The following is a 22,013-nucleotide window of genomic DNA, read 5'->3' as shown; positions in this document are numbered from 1 at the left end:
TTATAGCAATAAATGTGATAGGAGAAACATATTGAGTTTTAGGCCTACAATATACTTGTACATTTTAGGTTGGAATTATAGCAATAAATGTGATAGGAGAAACATATTGAGTTTTAGGCCTACAATATACTTGTACATTTTAGGTTGGAATTATAGCAATAAATGTGATAGGAGAAACATATTGAGTTTTAGGCCTACAATATACTTGTACATTTTAGGTTGGAATTATAGCAATAAATGTGATAGGAGAAACATATTGAGTTTTAGGCCTTCAATATACTTGTATTTTTCAGGTTGGAATTATAGCAATAAATGTGATAGGAGAAACATATTGAGTTTTAAGCCTTCAATATACTTGTATTTTTCAGGTTGGAATTATAGCAATAAATGTGATAGGAGAAACATATTGAGTTTTAAGCCTTCAATATACTTGTACTTTTTAGGTTGGAATTATAGCAATAAATGTGATAGGAGAAACATATTGAGTTTTAGGCCTACAATATACTTGTACATTTTAGGTTGGAATTATAGCAATAAATGTGATAGGAGAAACATATTGAGTTTTAGGCCTACAATATACTTGTACATTTTAGGTTGGAATTATAGCAATAAATGTGATAGGAGAAACATATTGAGTTTTAAGCCTTCAATATACTTGTATTTTTTAGGTTGGAATTATAGCAATAAATGTGATAGGAGAAACATATTGAGTTTTAGGCCTACAATATACTTGTACATTTTAGGTTGGAATTATAGCAATAAATGTGATAGGAGAAACATATTGAGTTTTAGGCCTACAATATACTTGTACATTTTAGGTTGGAATTATAGCAATAAATGTGATAGGAGAAACATATTGAGTTTTAGGCCTTCAATATACTTGTATTTTTCAGGTTGGAATTATAGCAATAAATGTGATAGGAGAAACATATTGAGTTTTAAGCCTTCAATATACTTGTATTTTTCAGGTTGGAATTATAGCAATAAATGTGATAGGAGAAACATATTGAGTTTTAAGCCTTCAATATACTTGTACTTTTTAGGTTGGAATTATAGCAATAAATGTGATAGGAGAAACATATTGAGTTTTAGGCCTACAATATACTTGTACATTTTAGGTTGGAATTATAGCAATAAATGTGATAGGAGAAACATATTGAGTTTTAGGCCTACAATATACTTGTACATTTTAGGTTGGAATTATAGCAATAAATGTGATAGGAGAAACATATTGAGTTTTAGGCCTACAATATACTTGTACATTTTAGGTTGGAATTATAGCAATAAATGTGATAGGAGAAACATATTGAGTTTTAGGCCTTCAATATACTTGTATTTTTCAGGTTGGAATTATAGCAATAAATGTGATAGGAGAAACATATTGAGTTTTAAGCCTTCAATATACTTGTACTTTTTAGGTTGGAATTATAGCAATAAATGTGATAGGAGAAACATATTGAGTTTTAGGCCTTCAATATACTTGTACATTTTAGGTTGGAATTATAGCAATAAATGTGATAGGAGAAACATATTGAGTTTTAAGCCTTCAATATACGTGTATTTTTCAGGTTGGAATTATAGCAATAAATGTGATAGGAGAAACATATTGAGTTTTAAGCCTTCAATATACTTGTACTTTTTAGGTTGGAATTATAGCAATAAATGTGATAGGAGAAACATATTGAGTTTTAGGCCTACAATATACTTGTACATTTTAGGTTGGAATTATAGCAATAAATGTGATAGGAGAAACATATTGAGTTTTAGGCCTTCAGTATACTTGTATTTTTCAGGTTGGAATTATAGCAATAAATGTGATAGGAGAAACATATTGAGTTTTAAGCCTTCAATATACTTGTACATTTTAGGTTGGAATTATAGCAATAAATGTGATAGGAGAAACATATTGAGTTTTAGGCCTTCAATATACTTGTACATTTTAGGTTGGAATTATAGCAATAAATGTGATAGGAGAAACATATTGAGTTTTAGGCCTTCAATATACTTGTACTTTTTAGGTTGGAATTATAGCAATAAATGTGATAGGAGAAACATATTGAGTTTTAGGCCTTCAATATACTTGTACATTTTAGGTTGGAATTATAGCAATAAATGTGATAGGAGAAACATATTGAGTTTTAGGCCTTCAATATACTTGTACATTTTAGGTTGGAATTATAGCAATAAATGTGATAGGAGAAACATATTGAGTTTTAGGCCTACAATATACTTGTACATTTTAGGTTGGAATTATAGCAATAAATGTGATAGGAGAAACATATTGAGTTTGAGGCCTTCAATATACTTGTATTTTTCAGGTTGGAATTATAGCAATAAATGTGATAGGAGAAACATATTGAGTTTTAGGCCTTCAATATACTTGTACATTTTAGGTTGGAATTATAGCAATAAATGTGATAGGAGAAACATATTGAGTTTTAAGCCTTCAATATACGTGTATTTTTCAGGTTGGAATTATAGCAATAAATGTGATAGGAGAAACATATTGAGTTTTAAGCCTTCAATATACTTGTACTTTTTAGGTTGGAATTATAGCAATAAATGTGATAGGAGAAACATATTGAGTTTTAGGCCTTCAATATACTTGTACATTTTAGGTTGGAATTATAGCAATAAATGTGATAGGAGAAACATATTGAGTTTTAAGCCTTCAATATACGTGTATTTTTCAGGTTGGAATTATAGCAATAAATGTGATAGGAGAAACATATTGAGTTTTAAGCCTTCAATATACTTGTACTTTTTAGGTTGGAATTATAGCAATAAATGTGATAGGAGAAACATATTGAGTTTTAGGCCTACAATATACTTGTACATTTTAGGTTGGAATTATAGCAATAAATGTGATAGGAGAAACATATTGAGTTTTAGGCCTTCAGTATACTTGTATTTTTCAGGTTGGAATTATAGCAATAAATGTGATAGGAGAAACATATTGAGTTTTAAGCCTTCAATATACTTGTACATTTTAGGTTGGAATTATAGCAATAAATGTGATAGGAGAAACATATTGAGTTTTAGGCCTACAATATACTTGTACATTTTAGGTTGGAATTATAGCAATAAATGTGATAGGAGAAACATATTGAGTTTTAAGCCTTCAATATACTTGTACATTTTAGGTTGGAATTATAGCAATAAATGTGATAGGAGAAACATATTGAGTTTTAGGCCTTCAGTATACTTGTATTTTTCAGGTTGGAATTATAGCAATAAATGTGATAGGAGAAACATATTGAGTTTTAAGCCTTCAATATACTTGTACATTTTAGGTTGGAATTATAGCAATAAATGTGATAGGAGAAACATATTGAGTTTTAGGCCTACAATATACTTGTACATTTTAGGTTGGAATTATAGCAATAAATGTGATAGGAGAAACATATTGAGTTTTAAGCCTTCAATATACTTGTACATTTCAGGTTGGAATTATAGCAATAAATGTGATAGGAGAAACATATTGAGTTTTAAGCCTTCAATATACTTGTACATTTTAGGTTGGAATTATAGCAATAAATGTGATAGGAGAAACATATTGAGTTTTAAGCCTTCAATATACTTGTATTTTTCAGGTTGGAATTATAGCAATAAATGTGATAGGAGAAACATATTGAGTTTTAAGCCTTCAATATACTTGTACATTTTAGGTTGGAATTATAGCAATAAATGTGATAGGAGAAACATATTGAGTTTTAAGCCTTCAATATACTTGTATTTTTCAGGTTGGAATTATAGCAATAAATGTGATAGGAGAAACATATTGAGTTTTAAGCCTTCAATATACTTGTACATTTTAGGTTGGAATTATAGCAATAAATGTGATAGGAGAAACATATTGAGTTTTAAGCCTTCAATATACTTGTATTTTTCAGGTTGGAATTATAGCAATAAATGTGATAGGAGAAACATATTGAGTTTTAAGCCTTCAATATACTTGTACATTTTAGGTTGGAATTATAGCAATAAATGTGATAGGAGAAACATATTGAGTTTTAAGCCTTCAATATACTTGTATTTTTCAGGTTGGAATTATAGCAATAAATGTGATAGGAGAAACATATTGAGTTTTAAGCCTTCAATATACTTGTACATTTTAGGTTGGAATTATAGCAATAAATGTGATAGGAGAAACATATTGAGTTTTAAGCCTTCAATATACTTGTACATTTCAGGTTGGAATTATAGCAATAAATGTGATAGGAGAAACATATTGAGTTTTAAGCCTTCAATATACTTGTATTTTTCAGGTTGGAATTATAGCAATAAATGTGATAGGAGAAACATATTGAGTTTTAAGCCTTCAATATACTTGTACATTTTAGGTTGGAATTATAGCAATAAATGTGATAGGAGAAACATATTGAGTTTTAGGCCTTCAGTATACTTGTATTTTTCAGGTTGGAATTATAGCAATAAATGTGATAGGAGAAACATATTGAGTTTTAAGCCTTCAATATACTTGTACATTTTAGGTTGGAATTATAGCAATAAATGTGATAGGAGAAACATATTGAGTTTTAGGCCTACAATATACTTGTACATTTTAGGTTGGAATTATAGCAATAAATGTGATAGGAGAAACATATTGAGTTTTAAGCCTTCAATATACTTGTACTTTTTAGGTTGGAATTATAGCAATAAATGTGATAGGAGAAACATATTGAGTTTTAAGCCTTCAATATACTTGTACATTTTAGGTTGGAATTATAGCAATAAATGTGATAGGAGAAACATATTGAGTTTTAAGCCTACAATATACTTGTACATTTTAGGTTGGAATTATAGCAATAAATGTGATAGGAGAAACATATTGAGTTTTAGGCCTACAATATACTTGTACATTTTAGGTTGGAATTATAGCAATAAATGTGATAGGAGAAACATATTGAGTTTTAAGCCTTCAATATACTTGTATTTTTCAGGTTGGAATTATAGCAATAAATGTGATAGGAGAAACATATTGAGTTTTAAGCCTTCAATATACTTGTATTTTTCAGGTTGGAATTATAGCAATAAATGTGATAGGAGAAACATATTGAGTTTTAAGCCTTCAATATACTTTTATTTTTCAGGTTGGAATTATAGCAATAAATGTGATAGGAGAAACATATTGAGTTTTAAGCCTTCAATATACTTGTACTTTTTAGGTTGGAATTATAGCAATAAATGTGATAGGAGAAACATATTGAGTTTTAGGCCTACAATATACTTGTACATTTTAGGTTGGAATTATAGCAATAAATGTGATAGGAGAAACATATTGAGTTTTAGGCCTTCAATATACTTGTATTTTTCAGGTTGGAATTATAGCAATAAATGTGATAGGAGAAACATATTGAGTTTTAAGCCTTCAATATACTTGTATTTTTCAGGTTGGAATTATAGCAATAAATGTGATAGGAGAAACATATTGAGTTTTAAGCCTTCAATATACTTGTACTTTTTAGGTTGGAATTATAGCAATAAATGTGATAGGAGAAACATATTGAGTTTTAGGCCTACAATATACTTGTACATTTTAGGTTGGAATTATAGCAATAAATGTGATAGGAGAAACATATTGAGTTTTAGGCCTACAATATACTTGTACATTTTAGGTTGGAATTATAGCAATAAATGTGATAGGAGAAACATATTGAGTTTTAGGCCTACAATATACTTGTACATTTTAGGTTGGAATTATAGCAATAAATGTGATAGGAGAAACATATTGAGTTTTAGGCCTTCAATATACTTGTATTTTTCAGGTTGGAATTATAGCAATAAATGTGATAGGAGAAACATATTGAGTTTTAAGCCTTCAATATACTTGTATTTTTCAGGTTGGAATTATAGCAATAAATGTGATAGGAGAAACATATTGAGTTTTAAGCCTTCAATATACTTGTACTTTTTAGGTTGGAATTATAGCAATAAATGTGATAGGAGAAACATATTGAGTTTTAGGCCTACAATATACTTGTACATTTTAGGTTGGAATTATAGCAATAAATGTGATAGGAGAAACATATTGAGTTTTAGGCCTACAATATACTTGTACATTTTAGGTTGGAATTATAGCAATAAATGTGATAGGAGAAACATATTGAGTTTTAAGCCTTCAATATACTTGTATTTTTTAGGTTGGAATTATAGCAATAAATGTGATAGGAGAAACATATTGAGTTTTAGGCCTACAATATACTTGTACATTTTAGGTTGGAATTATAGCAATAAATGTGATAGGAGAAACATATTGAGTTTTAGGCCTACAATATACTTGTACATTTTAGGTTGGAATTATAGCAATAAATGTGATAGGAGAAACATATTGAGTTTTAGGCCTTCAATATACTTGTATTTTTCAGGTTGGAATTATAGCAATAAATGTGATAGGAGAAACATATTGAGTTTTAAGCCTTCAATATACTTGTATTTTTCAGGTTGGAATTATAGCAATAAATGTGATAGGAGAAACATATTGAGTTTTAAGCCTTCAATATACTTGTACTTTTTAGGTTGGAATTATAGCAATAAATGTGATAGGAGAAACATATTGAGTTTTAGGCCTACAATATACTTGTACATTTTAGGTTGGAATTATAGCAATAAATGTGATAGGAGAAACATATTGAGTTTTAGGCCTACAATATACTTGTACATTTTAGGTTGGAATTATAGCAATAAATGTGATAGGAGAAACATATTGAGTTTTAGGCCTACAATATACTTGTACATTTTAGGTTGGAATTATAGCAATAAATGTGATAGGAGAAACATATTGAGTTTTAGGCCTTCAATATACTTGTATTTTTCAGGTTGGAATTATAGCAATAAATGTGATAGGAGAAACATATTGAGTTTTAAGCCTTCAATATACTTGTACTTTTTAGGTTGGAATTATAGCAATAAATGTGATAGGAGAAACATATTGAGTTTTAGGCCTTCAATATACTTGTACATTTTAGGTTGGAATTATAGCAATAAATGTGATAGGAGAAACATATTGAGTTTTAAGCCTTCAATATACGTGTATTTTTCAGGTTGGAATTATAGCAATAAATGTGATAGGAGAAACATATTGAGTTTTAAGCCTTCAATATACTTGTACTTTTTAGGTTGGAATTATAGCAATAAATGTGATAGGAGAAACATATTGAGTTTTAGGCCTACAATATACTTGTACATTTTAGGTTGGAATTATAGCAATAAATGTGATAGGAGAAACATATTGAGTTTTAGGCCTACAATATACTTGTACATTTTAGGTTGGAATTATAGCAATAAATGTGATAGGAGAAACATATTGAGTTTTAAGCCTTCAATATACTTGTATTTTTCAGGTTGGAATTATAGCAATAAATGTGATAGGAGAAACATATTGAGTTTTAAGCCTTCAATATACTTGTATTTTTCAGGTTGGAATTATAGCAATAAATGTGATAGGAGAAACATATTGAGTTTTAGGCCTACAATATACTTGTACATTTTAGGTTGGAATTATAGCAATAAATGTGATAGGAGAAACATATTGAGTTTTAGGCCTACAATATACTTGTACATTTTAGGTTGGAATTATAGCAATAAATGTGATAGGAGAAACATATTGAGTTTTAGGCCTACAATATACTTGTACATTTTAGGTTGGAATTATAGCAATAAATGTGATAGGAGAAACATATTGAGTTTTAAGCCTTCAATATACTTGTATTTTTCAGGTTGGAATTATAGCAATAAATGTGATAGGAGAAACATATTGAGTTTTAAGCCTTCAATATACTTGTATTTTTCAGGTTGGAATTATAGCAATAAATGTGATAGGAGAAACATATTGAGTTTTAAGCCTTCAATATACTTGTATTTTTCAGGTTGGAATTATAGCAATAAATGTGATAGGAGAAACATATTGAGTTTTAAGCCTTCAATATACTTGTATTTTTCAGGTTGGAATTATAGCAATAAATGTGATAGGAGAAACATATTGAGTTTTAAGCCTTCAATATACTTGTACTTTTTAGGTTGGAATTATAGCAATAAATGTGATAGGAGAAACATATTGAGTTTTAGGCCTACAATATACTTGTACATTTTAGGTTGGAATTATAGCAATAAATGTGATAGGAGAAACATATTGAGTTTTAGGCCTTCAATATACTTGTATTTTTCAGGTTGGAATTATAGCAATAAATGTGATAGGAGAAACATATTGAGTTTTAAGCCTTCAATATACTTGTATTTTTCAGGTTGGAATTATAGCAATAAATGTGATAGGAGAAACATATTGAGTTTTAAGCCTTCAATATACTTGTACTTTTTAGGTTGGAATTATAGCAATAAATGTGATAGGAGAAACATATTGAGTTTTAGGCCTACAATATACTTGTACATTTTAGGTTGGAATTATAGCAATAAATGTGATAGGAGAAACATATTGAGTTTTAGGCCTACAATATACTTGTACATTTTAGGTTGGAATTATAGCAATAAATGTGATAGGAGAAACATATTGAGTTTTAGGCCTTCAATATACTTGTATTTTTCAGGTTGGAATTATAGCAATAAATGTGATAGGAGAAACATATTGAGTTTTAAGCCTTCTATATACTTGTATTTTTCAGGTTGGAATTATAGCAATAAATGTGATAGGAGAAACATATTGAGTTTTAAGCCTTCAATATACTTGTACTTTTTAGGTTGGAATTATAGCAATAAATGTGATAGGAGAAACATATTGAGTTTTAGGCCTACAATATACTTGTACATTTTAGGTTGGAATTATAGCAATAAATGTGATAGGAGAAACATATTGAGTTTTAGGCCTACAATATACTTGTACATTTTAGGTTGGAATTATAGCAATAAATGTGATAGGAGAAACATATTGAGTTTTAAGCCTTCAATATACTTGTATTTTTTAGGTTGGAATTATAGCAATAAATGTGATAGGAGAAACATATTGAGTTTTAGGCCTACAATATACTTGTACTTTTTAGGTTGGAATTATAGCAATAAATGTGATAGGAGAAACATATTGAGTTTTAGGCCTTCAATATACTTGTACATTTCAGGTTGGAATTATAGCAATAAATGTGATAGGAGAAACATATTGAGTTTTAAGCCTTCAATATACTTGTATTTTTCAGGTTGGAATTATAGCAATAAATGTGATAGGAGAAACATATTGAGTTTTAAGCCTTCAATATACTTGTACTTTTTAGGTTGGAATTATAGCAATAAATGTGATAGGAGAAACATATTGAGTTTTAGGCCTACAATATACTTGTACATTTTAGGTTGGAATTATAGCAATAAATGTGATAGGAGAAACATATTGAGTTTTAGGCCTACAATATACTTGTACATTTTAGGTTGGAATTATAGCAATAAATGTGATAGGAGAAACATATTGAGTTTTAGGCCTACAATATACTTGTACATTTTAGGTTGGAATTATAGCAATAAATGTGATAGGAGAAACATATTGAGTTTTAGGCCTTCAATATACTTGTATTTTTCAGGTTGGAATTATAGCAATAAATGTGATAGGAGAAACATATTGAGTTTTAAGCCTTCAATATACTTGTATTTTTCAGGTTGGAATTATAGCAATAAATGTGATAGGAGAAACATATTGAGTTTTAAGCCTTCAATATACTTGTACTTTTTAGGTTGGAATTATAGCAATAAATGTGATAGGAGAAACATATTGAGTTTTAGGCCTACAATATACTTGTACATTTTAGGTTGGAATTATAGCAATAAATGTGATAGGAGAAACATATTGAGTTTTAGGCCTACAATATACTTGTACATTTTAGGTTGGAATTATAGCAATAAATGTGATAGGAGAAACATATTGAGTTTTAGGCCTACAATATACTTGTACATTTTAGGTTGGAATTATAGCAATAAATGTGATAGGAGAAACATATTGAGTTTTAGGCCTTCAATATACTTGTATTTTTGAGGTTGGAATTATAGCAATAAATGTGATAGGAGAAACATATTGAGTTTTAAGCCTTCAATATACTTGTACTTTTTAGGTTGGAATTATAGCAATAAATGTGATAGGAGAAACATATTGAGTTTTAGGCCTTCAATATACTTGTACATTTTAGGTTGGAATTATAGCAATAAATGTGATAGGAGAAACATATTGAGTTTTAAGCCTTCAATATACGTGTATTTTTCAGGTTGGAATTATAGCAATAAATGTGATAGGAGAAACATATTGAGTTTTAAGCCTTCAATATACTTGTACTTTTTAGGTTGGAATTATAGCAATAAATGTGATAGGAGAAACATATTGAGTTTTAGGCCTACAATATACTTGTACATTTTAGGTTGGAATTATAGCAATAAATGTGATAGGAGAAACATATTGAGTTTTAGGCCTTCAGTATACTTGTATTTTTCAGGTTGGAATTATAGCAATAAATGTGATAGGAGAAACATATTGAGTTTTAAGCCTTCAATATACTTGTACATTTTAGGTTGGAATTATAGCAATAAATGTGATAGGAGAAACATATTGAGTTTTAGGCCTTCAATATACTTGTACATTTTAGGTTGGAATTATAGCAATAAATGTGATAGGAGAAACATATTGAGTTTTAGGCCTTCAATATACTTGTACTTTTTAGGTTGGAATTATAGCAATAAATGTGATAGGAGAAACATATTGAGTTTTAGGCCTTCAATATACTTGTACATTTTAGGTTGGAATTATAGCAATAAATGTGATAGGAGAAACATATTGAGTTTTAGGCCTTCAATATACTTGTACATTTTAGGTTGGAATTATAGCAATAAATGTGATAGGAGAAACATATTGAGTTTTAGGCCTACAATATACTTGTACATTTTAGGTTGGAATTATAGCAATAAATGTGATAGGAGAAACATATTGAGTTTTAGGCCTTCAATATACTTGTATTTTTCAGGTTGGAATTATAGCAATAAATGTGATAGGAGAAACATATTGAGTTTTAGGCCTTCAATATACTTGTACATTTTAGGTTGGAATTATAGCAATAAATGTGATAGGAGAAACATATTGAGTTTTAAGCCTTCAATATACGTGTATTTTTCAGGTTGGAATTATAGCAATAAATGTGATAGGAGAAACATATTGAGTTTTAAGCCTTCAATATACTTGTACTTTTTAGGTTGGAATTATAGCAATAAATGTGATAGGAGAAACATATTGAGTTTTAGGCCTTCAATATACTTGTACATTTTAGGTTGGAATTATAGCAATAAATGTGATAGGAGAAACATATTGAGTTTTAAGCCTTCAATATACGTGTATTTTTCAGGTTGGAATTATAGCAATAAATGTGATAGGAGAAACATATTGAGTTTTAAGCCTTCAATATACTTGTACTTTTTAGGTTGGAATTATAGCAATAAATGTGATAGGAGAAACATATTGAGTTTTAGGCCTACAATATACTTGTACATTTTAGGTTGGAATTATAGCAATAAATGTGATAGGAGAAACATATTGAGTTTTAGGCCTTCAGTATACTTGTATTTTTCAGGTTGGAATTATAGCAATAAATGTGATAGGAGAAACATATTGAGTTTTAAGCCTTCAATATACTTGTACATTTTAGGTTGGAATTATAGCAATAAATGTGATAGGAGAAACATATTGAGTTTTAGGCCTACAATATACTTGTACATTTTAGGTTGGAATTATAGCAATAAATGTGATAGGAGAAACATATTGAGTTTTAAGCCTTCAATATACTTGTACATTTTAGGTTGGAATTATAGCAATAAATGTGATAGGAGAAACATATTGAGTTTTAGGCCTTCAGTATACTTGTATTTTTCAGGTTGGAATTATAGCAATAAATGTGATAGGAGAAACATATTGAGTTTTAAGCCTTCAATATACTTGTACATTTTAGGTTGGAATTATAGCAATAAATGTGATAGGAGAAACATATTGAGTTTTAGGCCTACAATATACTTGTACATTTTAGGTTGGAATTATAGCAATAAATGTGATAGGAGAAACATATTGAGTTTTAAGCCTTCAATATACTTGTACATTTCAGGTTGGAATTATAGCAATAAATGTGATAGGAGAAACATATTGAGTTTTAAGCCTTCAATATACTTGTACATTTTAGGTTGGAATTATAGCAATAAATGTGATAGGAGAAACATATTGAGTTTTAAGCCTTCAATATACTTGTATTTTTCAGGTTGGAATTATAGCAATAAATGTGATAGGAGAAACATATTGAGTTTTAAGCCTTCAATATACTTGTACATTTTAGGTTGGAATTATAGCAATAAATGTGATAGGAGAAACATATTGAGTTTTAAGCCTTCAATATACTTGTATTTTTCAGGTTGGAATTATAGCAATAAATGTGATAGGAGAAACATATTGAGTTTTAAGCCTTCAATATACTTGTACATTTTGGGTTGGAATTATAGCAATAAATGTGATAGGAGAAACATATTGAGTTTTAAGCCTTCAATATACTTGTATTTTTCAGGTTGGAATTATAGCAATAAATGTGATAGGAGAAACATATTGAGTTTTAAGCCTTCAATATACTTGTACATTTTAGGTTGGAATTATAGCAATAAATGTGATAGGAGAAACATATTGAGTTTTAAGCCTTCAATATACTTGTACATTTCAGGTTGGAATTATAGCAATAAATGTGATAGGAGAAACATATTGAGTTTTAAGCCTTCAATATACTTGTACATTTCAGGTTGGAATTATAGCAATAAATGTGATAGGAGAAACACTGAAAGGACCAGCAGATTTTATGGACCCTGTAAGTATAGAATACAATTCAGAACTGTGATTTTATGGACCCTGTAAGTATAGAATACAATTCAGAACTGTGATTTTATGGACCCTGTAAGTATAGAATACAATTCAGAACTGTGATTTTATGGACCCTGTAAGTATAGAATACAATTCAGAACTGTGATTTTATGGACCCTGTAAGTATAGAATACAATTCAGAACTGTGATTTTATGGACCCTGTAAGTATAGAATACAATTCAGAACTGTGATTTTATGGACCCTGTAAGTATAGAATACAATTCAGAACTGTGATTTTATGGACCCTGTAAGTATAGAATACAATTCAGAACTGTGATTTTATGGACCCTGTAAGTATAGAATACAATTCAGAACTGTGATTTTATGGACCCTGTAAGTATAGAATACAATTCAGAACTGTGATTTTATGGACCCTGTAAGTATAGAATACAATTCAGAACTGTGATTCTCATTCATATGATAAGTTTTTTTGTCTCCCCTGCCATGAAAGTGGATGAAAGCAAGACCTAGGTATTCAAGACTCTGCCCCTTAGGTCATAATTCAGCAACTTTGAATTTTTATACGCCCGTCAAAATTTTGATGGGACTTATTATGTTTTACGAATGTCCGGTGTCCGTCCGTCTGTCTGTCCGTCTGTCTGTCCGGCATAAAAATGTCACACCGTAACTTGAGAACGACTTATCCAAATTTATTTATTGCAAAGTTGCTGTCCATCAGATTGTTATTTGTTTTGGAATTTTCTGCAGACAGACGAGTCATATCTCTGATTTCTCATTGGATAAATACATATCCTGATTTATGTTTTTGATAATATTAACTTTTCCTGATTGCGAATTAAATCAAATCTAAATAGAAAAAAAGTTGTTAGTTTTAAATTTCATTGTTGAAATATTATTTTGACTCATGTAAGAAGGACACCTTTTTATCTCATATTTTAATGTGATTTTTGTTGAGCCTGCAACTTTTGTTGGAGCCTGCAACTTTTGTTGAGAAAGCTCGACATAGGGATAGTAATCCGGCGGCGGCGGCGGCGGTGTTAGCTCACTTCTTAAAAGCTATATATTTTAGAAGGTGGAAGACCTGGATGCTTCATATTTTGTATATAGATGTCTCATGTTACGAAGTTTCCGTCAGTCACATGTCCATTGTCCTTGACCTCATTTTCATGGTTCAGTGACCACTTGAAAAAAAAGTTCAGATTTTTTGCAATGTTAAATTCTCTCTTATGTAAGTAATATATAGGATAACTATATTTAGTATGTGCGTACCTTGCAAGGTCCTCATGCCCGTCAGACAGTTTTCACTTGACCTCGACCTCATTTCATGGATCAGTGAACCAGGTTAAGTTTTGGTGGTCAAGTCCATATCTCAGATACTATAAGCAATAGGTCTAGTATATTAGGTGTATGGAAGGACTGTACGGTGTACATGTCCAACTTGCAGGTGTCATCTGACCTTAACCTCATTTTCCTGGTTCAGTGGTTATAGTTAAGTTTTTGTGTTTTGGTCTGTTTTTCTCATACTTTATGCAATAGGTTTACTATATTAATTGTATGGAATGATTGTAAGGTGTACATGTCTAGCGGGCAGATGTCATCTGACCTTGACCTCATTTTCATGGTTCAGTGGTTATAGTTAAGTTTTTGTGTTTTGGTCTGTTTTTCTCATACTTTATGCAATAGGTTTACTATATTTGTTGTATGGAATGATTGTAAGGTGTACATGTTTAGCGGGCAGATGTCATCTGACCTTGACCTCATTTTCATGGTTCAGTGGTCAAAGTTAAGTTTTTGAGTTTTGGTCTTTTTATCTAATACTATATGTCATATATAGGTCAACTTTATTTGGTTTATGGAAATATTTTATGATCTATATATCAGTCGTGCAGGTTTTATTTGACCTTGACCTGGTTTTCATGGTTCATTGCTCAGTGTTAAGTTTTTGTGTTTTGGTCTATTTTCTTAAATTATAAGCAATAGGTCAACTATATTTGTTGTATGGAAACATTGTTAGCTGAACATGTCTGCCTGGCATATGGTTCAACTGACCTTGACCTCATTTTCATGGTTCATGTTAAGTTTATGTGACAGTCGTAATAAAGCTTTATATTGAGGAGTATCAACATAATATCAATGATTAGTAAAGAAGGCGAGACATTTCAGTGTGTGCACTCTTGTTATATTTTATAATTGCAGGAATATTATCTTGACCCAGATAGAAAAGGACAACTTGATGATTTAGGATTAGATACCTACAATAAGTAAGTTATATATAATTCAGCTAGATATATTTAGCCTACTCACAGTATTCTTTTTTGTTACTTTCTAGAGTTGTGCCTGAGACGAAGGTTTTACATGTATATAGATATAGGAAGATGTGGTGTGAGTGCCAATGAGACAACTCTCCATACAAATAACAATTTAAAAAGTAAACCATTATAGGTTAAAGTACGGCCTTCAACACGGAGCCTTGGCTCACACCGAACAACAAGCTATAAAGGGCCCCAAAATTACTAGTGTAAAACCATTCAAACGGGAAAACCAATACATGTATACTAATATGTGAAAACTGTTGTTTCGTATTTGTGTTTGTAACTATGTATACTGTATTGTTTATTATATTTGTAAAAGAATAATATTATAATGATATAATATTATGCTCCTTGTGAGCCCATTTTATGGAAATAAAGCATCTTCTTCTTCTTCTTCTTCTTTTTCTTCTTCATCTATAATTGAGACTGCTGTCAATTCAAATTTTTATTTATTTAGAATATTTACAAGATAAAAGATAATACATTCAATAACATGACTTTACTCACATGATAAATTCTATTTGTATACAATATTTCTTGAAGTCACAGTTATTTCTGAGTTTGTCTAATAATACGAAAGAATTCAAAATAAGGTGATGTTGTATGGAAAAATAATTCACCACAGACTTGAGAGGTTGTCTAGCCGTTGTTAATTGACTTTATTCTACTTTATTTTAGACCAGACTATATATCTCCATTAGACGACTTAGCATTTGACATGTACCAAGATCCAGAGATTGCTGGAATCATCAGAAAACTGGAGAAAAAGAAACAAGAAGCTGTTCTACGTAAGATTCCATTGTTCTGTCAACTGTTTATTGTGTGCATTTATTATTGCAATTTTGTCATTTTAGACAAAAATTTGATTTTAATTGTTGCGATATTGAGAAAATCCTGTTCAATTTATATCAAAATTTTCAATTTGCGAGTTTAAATTATTGCCATTCTAACCCTGTCACATTTTTTTCACAATTATAAAAAAAATGCAATAATTTCTAAATTCACATTCTATGAAAAGTCAAGTAAACAAATCTGAGGCCAATAAAAAAACCCACAAAAAGACAAATTTAATTCTTTTTTGCTTAGGGATGAGCTGTATAATCACTAGATAAAGTTTGAAATTTTTGAAAATGCCAATTCTGTTTTGATGAAGAAGACAAATCTATGGTTTTCATTTATTAAGAAATCAAATATTAAGAATGTTAAGTATATTTAAATTCTATTGTAATAAAAAGATGTCTGTTAAATAGATATATGAATTCTAAAAAAAACCCTATATTTGAGAATCTAATAAAAGCCAATAAACATTTGATTATAGAAGAAAGATTTGATTATGCAAAGAGATTAAAGTCAGCAATAACAGAATTACAGAAGGTTGGAGAAAAGTTAGGGAAGTATGAAGTGGAGAAACGTCAGGCCGTGGAGAATGAAGATTACGACAAAGCTAAACTAAAGAAAGTACAGATGGATGAATATAGATTACAAGTGTACAGAGACTTAAACCTGGCTGATTTACTGGAAACTACTGGGGTAGGGAAGGCATATATCTGTGTCCACATTTTATTAAATTATTAAACTAATTTATTTGACAAAGCACCTGAAATCACCCCTAGTTTTTGGTGGGGTTTGTGTTGCTTATTCTTTAGTTTTCTATGTTGTGTCAGGTGTACTTTTGTTTGTCTTTTTGTCTTTTTCATTTTTAGCCATGGAGTTTTCAGTTTATTTTCTATTTATGAGTTTGACTGTCCCTCTGGTATCTTTTGTCCCTCTTTTATTTGAAGATCACATATTGCTCATAGTTAAATCTTCAATGCTTACTCTCTTTTTCAATTTATTAGCAGCACATTTACAGTTGCACAGACAGAAAAATTAGTCTAAATTTGTATGAATTTAACTCGACTTAATCTTACAAATATCCTAAGTTAACAAATTATTTTAAATCTTAATTTCTATTAACTTTTTCAGTCTCGCCACCCCCAAGTTATAGATTTAGAGCCAATACGACAAGCCACACCTCCCAGATTACTGGAATTGACCCCAAGGTCACCAATTCAAAGGTCACCTCCAAGGACACCTCCTCCTAGGACACCATATGATGAGCGACCTCTGCCTGCTCTGAAAAGGTATATACATGATTTACTAGAATAGCCAAACATTTTACTTTATGTCTTTTTACAAACTTTATAAGCTTTATACACAGAGAAAAGAGATACTAACATTTTTTAGAATAGACGACAGAAATCCTTCACTCTTTGTGTATACTGTATATTATAGTCAGTGCTTTTTTAATGATAAAACAGAAAATGAAGAGCTAAAGGACTGTTCCATAAGATCATAAATGTGACCTAGGATGGTTTTACCACTATGTAATCGTGTGAAACACCACAATTAAATGTTTGCAGGTCTGTGAAATTTCTTCTTTGGGTGGGGGGTTACTCTATTATCAAATGTATTTTGTCATGTGTATGGTTTAATGGAACAGCTTTAAGAGAAATTGAAAAAAAATATTAGGCAGTGCAACATACCAACCAACCAATACCAATAAAAGCAAGATTTATACGATATTACAAAAATACAAAACTTCAGTATAGATCTAAAATGGAATCAATCGCAACATATAAACTGGTCACTTTCATGATAAAATCTTATTGAAGAATGGGTTAAATTGATAATCTCAGTCCATATTTGTGTCAAACACTAATGTCTTATATTACAGATGGATAATTATTCATTACAATTTTAATAATTCATTTTTAATTTTCCCAACACATATCTAGTGTTAATAGCTTTAGTGAGAAATTATTATATTTGTTTAACAAAGAAATATGAAAAAAAAGACTTTATCAGTTACATATTCTTTGGGTTAAAATAAAATAATTTCTTGTCATGCAATTCCCTAAATTTATGAACATGTTCTAACCAAAGTATCATGAAATGTAATTGATAATTTTTTTTAATTTGTAAGTTGCATATAATAGGGAAAAGCTGGGTTTATACATATTTATTGAGTTTTAAATATTTGTGCATACCTTTTAAAAAGCAAAAATGTTTTTAAAACATTGCACATTAAGACCAGGAAGATGCACAATGCACTATTTTATACTCACACCTATAAATAGAAATATTTTATGATAATAATTTATACTTTATTTATGACCACCAAAGATATTATCTCATGTAGTCACCAGAATTATATTACACCCAGTGCTTAACAGATGTTTATCAAAAGAGTTTCTGGTTGATGTGAAAAATAAAGAAAATGTTTGAATGAATATTTTTCATTCTTTGATAGTTTAATATAGAGAAGAAAAACTTAGACATTTATTTTTTTATAACATGATATCCTTATAGTAAATGTTATCAGACAAAAGTACTGCCTTTCTATCACTAAGGTTTGATACTTCTCATTTGCTTGTTTAAAGAGAAATCCAGAGCTTGATTATCTTAGTCTGTTATTATCCTTGTCTATGTTAAGAGTTATCCTTCCCTTTCCTCTAAAATTCTAAATTGAGTAACTTTCAATAATTTTCAACCGGAATTTATTAGCAAAAAAGTGAAAACGATACAAGTGACTTATTTCTTAGTATGTTGGGGTATTTTTTGCATTTTATTTTACAAATAATATCTTGATACTGGATGTTAATGACACTTAAATGTAATTTAAAGAACTTATTTTTCACTTTTTCCTAAAATATAATAAATGTATACAAATTTCTAAAAATTGATCGTTAACAGTACATAAGTATTAAGTGTAAGTTTCAGACCTTGCATTAGAAGTCCTTCACAAATATTTATTATAGTTACAATACAAAAGTACTTAGAATGTAAAAGCCTGACCCTCCCCAGAACTTTTATGACACTTTTGCTTTCTAACTGTCACAGTAGATAGATTTTATACTTTAGTAAGGACACGCCTAGAGAATTACCATCGACACCACCTCCCAGGACGTCTTATGATGAGCGCCCTCTACCGGTCAAGTAAGTAAACTATTTGAACTTATCCTTATATCTCTATGTGTGCCATGAAAGATGTGATGGTTTCACTTCATCGGATACCAATTTTTGTGGGTTTTGTGGTAATTTTTAAGGGTGAACCACAAATTTGAATTTTCAGCAAATTTATGATTTTCTATATATTTTGTCCTATATATGCAGACTTATATAAATCTAGGAAATTAAATATCCAAGAAAATACAATATATTCCTGTAATACACACTGTAATGTTTAGTAGTTATTTTGTAAGTAATTCAATGGAAATATTTCAGAAAACCTTGTTTTAGTGTGTTCTTGTCTTGTTTTGTTAAGGACATATTAAGGAGATATTGAAATAATAAGGTCATAAAAATAATCATGCACAATTTTTAAAGAAGAAGATTTATAACTTTGACCTCTCTTAAATTAGTAAAATTTATAATAGGATTTTGAAGATTCTTAAAACTTTACTTGATTCTGTGAAAGTTAGAGCTTAACAGAAGTTATAGACAGTGTGTTAACATATACATACTTTTTATTTTCATTTTATTTTGCTTTTGGTTACTATCAGATTGATGTATATTTTATATCTTTTTATTTATAGGCATTAACTATTTGTTCCAGTTCCTGATAACTATCTGTCAACAAAATCAAATATTCAATCTTATTGTGAATGTATAAAATAATATTACCTATTTCTTATTTTCCTATAAATTTCCTTTTTTCACAGACCTCCTGCTGTTCCTGATGAAGAGCCTGAACCAGCAGAAACTGCAGGTCAGTATTTAGGACAAACAAAATATTGTTACTTTGAGTTTTCCCCCTCTAGATATGACTGATCTCAATTGAACCCAAGATATAAAGAATCTAACAACGATTGGTTACTATTGATTATGTATTCCTTTATTTGATAAAAAGATGTCTTTTAAAAACACACCTTTTTCTGTATTTTTATATAGAATTTGAATGTTAAATGGCAGAAAACAAGAGTCATAATCTACTAAGATTACTTAAATACAAGACTTTACAATCCCAGAGATACTCTGAAAAGATCTTTTATGATATCTGAATCAGTCAAAGACTTGAAATATTGTTAATGAAGTTTACTAGATTTCCTGATATCTCATTTTTGTTTGGTATAATTTTTTATTGTCGAGCCTGCAACTTTTGTTGCAGACAGCTCGACATAGGGATAGTGATCCGGCCGCGGCGGCGGCGGTGTTAGCTAACTTCTTAAAAGCTTTATATTTTAGAAGGTGGAAGACCTGGATGCTTCATACTTTGTATATAGATACCTCATGTTACGAAGTTTCCGTCAGTCACATGTCCAATGTCCTTGACCTCATTTTCATGGTTCAGTGACCACTTGAAAAAAAAGTTAAGATTTTTTGCAATGTTGAATTCTCTCTTATTATAAGTAATAGGATAACTATATTTGATATGTGCGTACCTTGAAAGGTCCTCATGTCTGTCAGACAGTTTTCATTTGACCTCGACCTCATTTCATGGATCAGTGAACAAGGTTAAGTTTTGGTGGTCAAGTCAATATCTCAGATACTACAAGCAATAGGGCTAGTATATTCGGTGTATGGAAGGACTGTAAGGTGTACATGTCCAACTGGCAGGTGTCATCTGACCTTGACCTCATTTTCATGGTTCAGTGGTTATAGTTAAATTTTTGTGTTTTGGTCTGTTTTTCTCATACTATATGCAATAGGTCTACTATATTTGTTGTATGGAATGATTGTAAGGTGTACCTATCTAGCGGGCAGATGTCATGTGACCTTGACCTCATTTTCATGGTTCAGTGGTCAAAGTTAAGTTTTTGAGTTTTGGTCTTTTTATCTAATACTATATGCCGTAGGTCATCTATATTTGGTGTATGGATATATTTTATGATCTTTATGTCAGTCGCGCAGGTTTTATTTGACCGTGACCTCATTTTCACGGTTCATTGCACAGTGTTAAGTTTCTGTGTTTTGGTCTATTTTTCTTAAACTATAAGTAATAGGTCAACTATATATGTTGTATAGAAGCATTGTTAGCTGTACATGTCTGCCTGGCATGGTTCATCTGACCTTGACCTCATTTTCAAGGTTCATTGGTCTTTGTTTAGTTATCTTGGTTAATGTTAAGTTTATGTGACAGTTGTATTAAAGCTTAGCTTTATACTTAGGACTATCAACATAATATCAATGATTAGTATAGAAGGCGAGACATTTCAGCGTGTGCACTCTTGTGATGTAAGTTGTTGCACAGAAGAGTAGAATGTAGAATTTTCTATATTTTTTCAGTGTAAATAATTAATGAACCAGAACTATTGACGTTAAGTATCAGTCCCTTTACCTCCAAGGAGATTTCATTCATTGGGAATTCTGTATTTTTTCAGTGGGTATAACTGGTGAACCTGAACTATTGACATCCAAGTATCAGTCCCTTTACCTACAAGGAGATTACATTCATGTATAATTATACCCCCGCTTTAAAAACGATTTTACACATGATAGCCAAGTTGAAAATTTTCGTCACATTTTTCTCAGGAACTACAATACAAGGATTTCTGAAATTTGGTTTCAGGATTTATATAAGTCAGCTATACCTTGTGATGCGTTTTCAGATTCATCACTCGACAACTTCCTGTTTACCGAACACTTGTATGATTTTACACATGACAGTCAAGTTGAAAATTTTCGTCACATTTTTCTCAGGAACTACAATACAAGGATTTCTGAAATTTGGTTTCAGGATTTATATAAGTCAGCTATACCGTGTGATGCGTTTTCAGATTCATCACTTGACAACTTCCTGTTTACCGAACACTTGTATGATTTTACACATGATAGCCAAGTTGAAAATTTTCGTCACATTTTTCTCAGGAACTACAATACAAGGATTTCTGAAATT

General features: G+C 30.1%; 1 protein-coding gene across 4 annotated transcripts in view; it reads left to right on the top strand.

Annotated features, from left to right (window-relative positions):
• The window catches only part of LOC143056934 (centrosomal protein of 104 kDa-like), a 67,686-nt gene that overhangs the window by 25,071 nt on the left and 20,602 nt on the right, over positions 1–22,013 (top strand). For 3 of the 4 annotated variants that reach the window (XM_076230140.1, XM_076230141.1, XM_076230144.1), the window contains 7 exons: positions 12,744–12,809; positions 15,021–15,085; positions 15,815–15,924; positions 16,455–16,666; positions 17,102–17,259; positions 19,040–19,114; positions 19,840–19,886. In XM_076230140.1, coding sequence (XP_076086255.1) covers positions 12,744–12,809; positions 15,021–15,085; positions 15,815–15,924; positions 16,455–16,666; positions 17,102–17,259; positions 19,040–19,114; positions 19,840–19,886 — 733 coding nt within the window. Of the gene's footprint in view, positions 1–12,743; positions 12,810–13,229; positions 13,240–15,020; positions 15,086–15,814; positions 15,925–16,454; positions 16,667–17,101; positions 17,260–19,039; positions 19,115–19,839; positions 19,887–22,013 lie in introns of those variants that run through there. The other variant, XM_076230142.1, reaches the window with a different exon arrangement.

This window comes from Mytilus galloprovincialis, chromosome 13, assembly GCF_965363235.1.
Source record: "Mytilus galloprovincialis chromosome 13, xbMytGall1.hap1.1, whole genome shotgun sequence".
NCBI classification, from domain to species: Eukaryota; Metazoa; Mollusca; class Bivalvia; order Mytilida; family Mytilidae; genus Mytilus; species Mytilus galloprovincialis.
The sequence above is the reverse complement of the archived record's forward strand: the minus strand, read 5'-3'. Positions and strand labels throughout refer to the sequence as shown.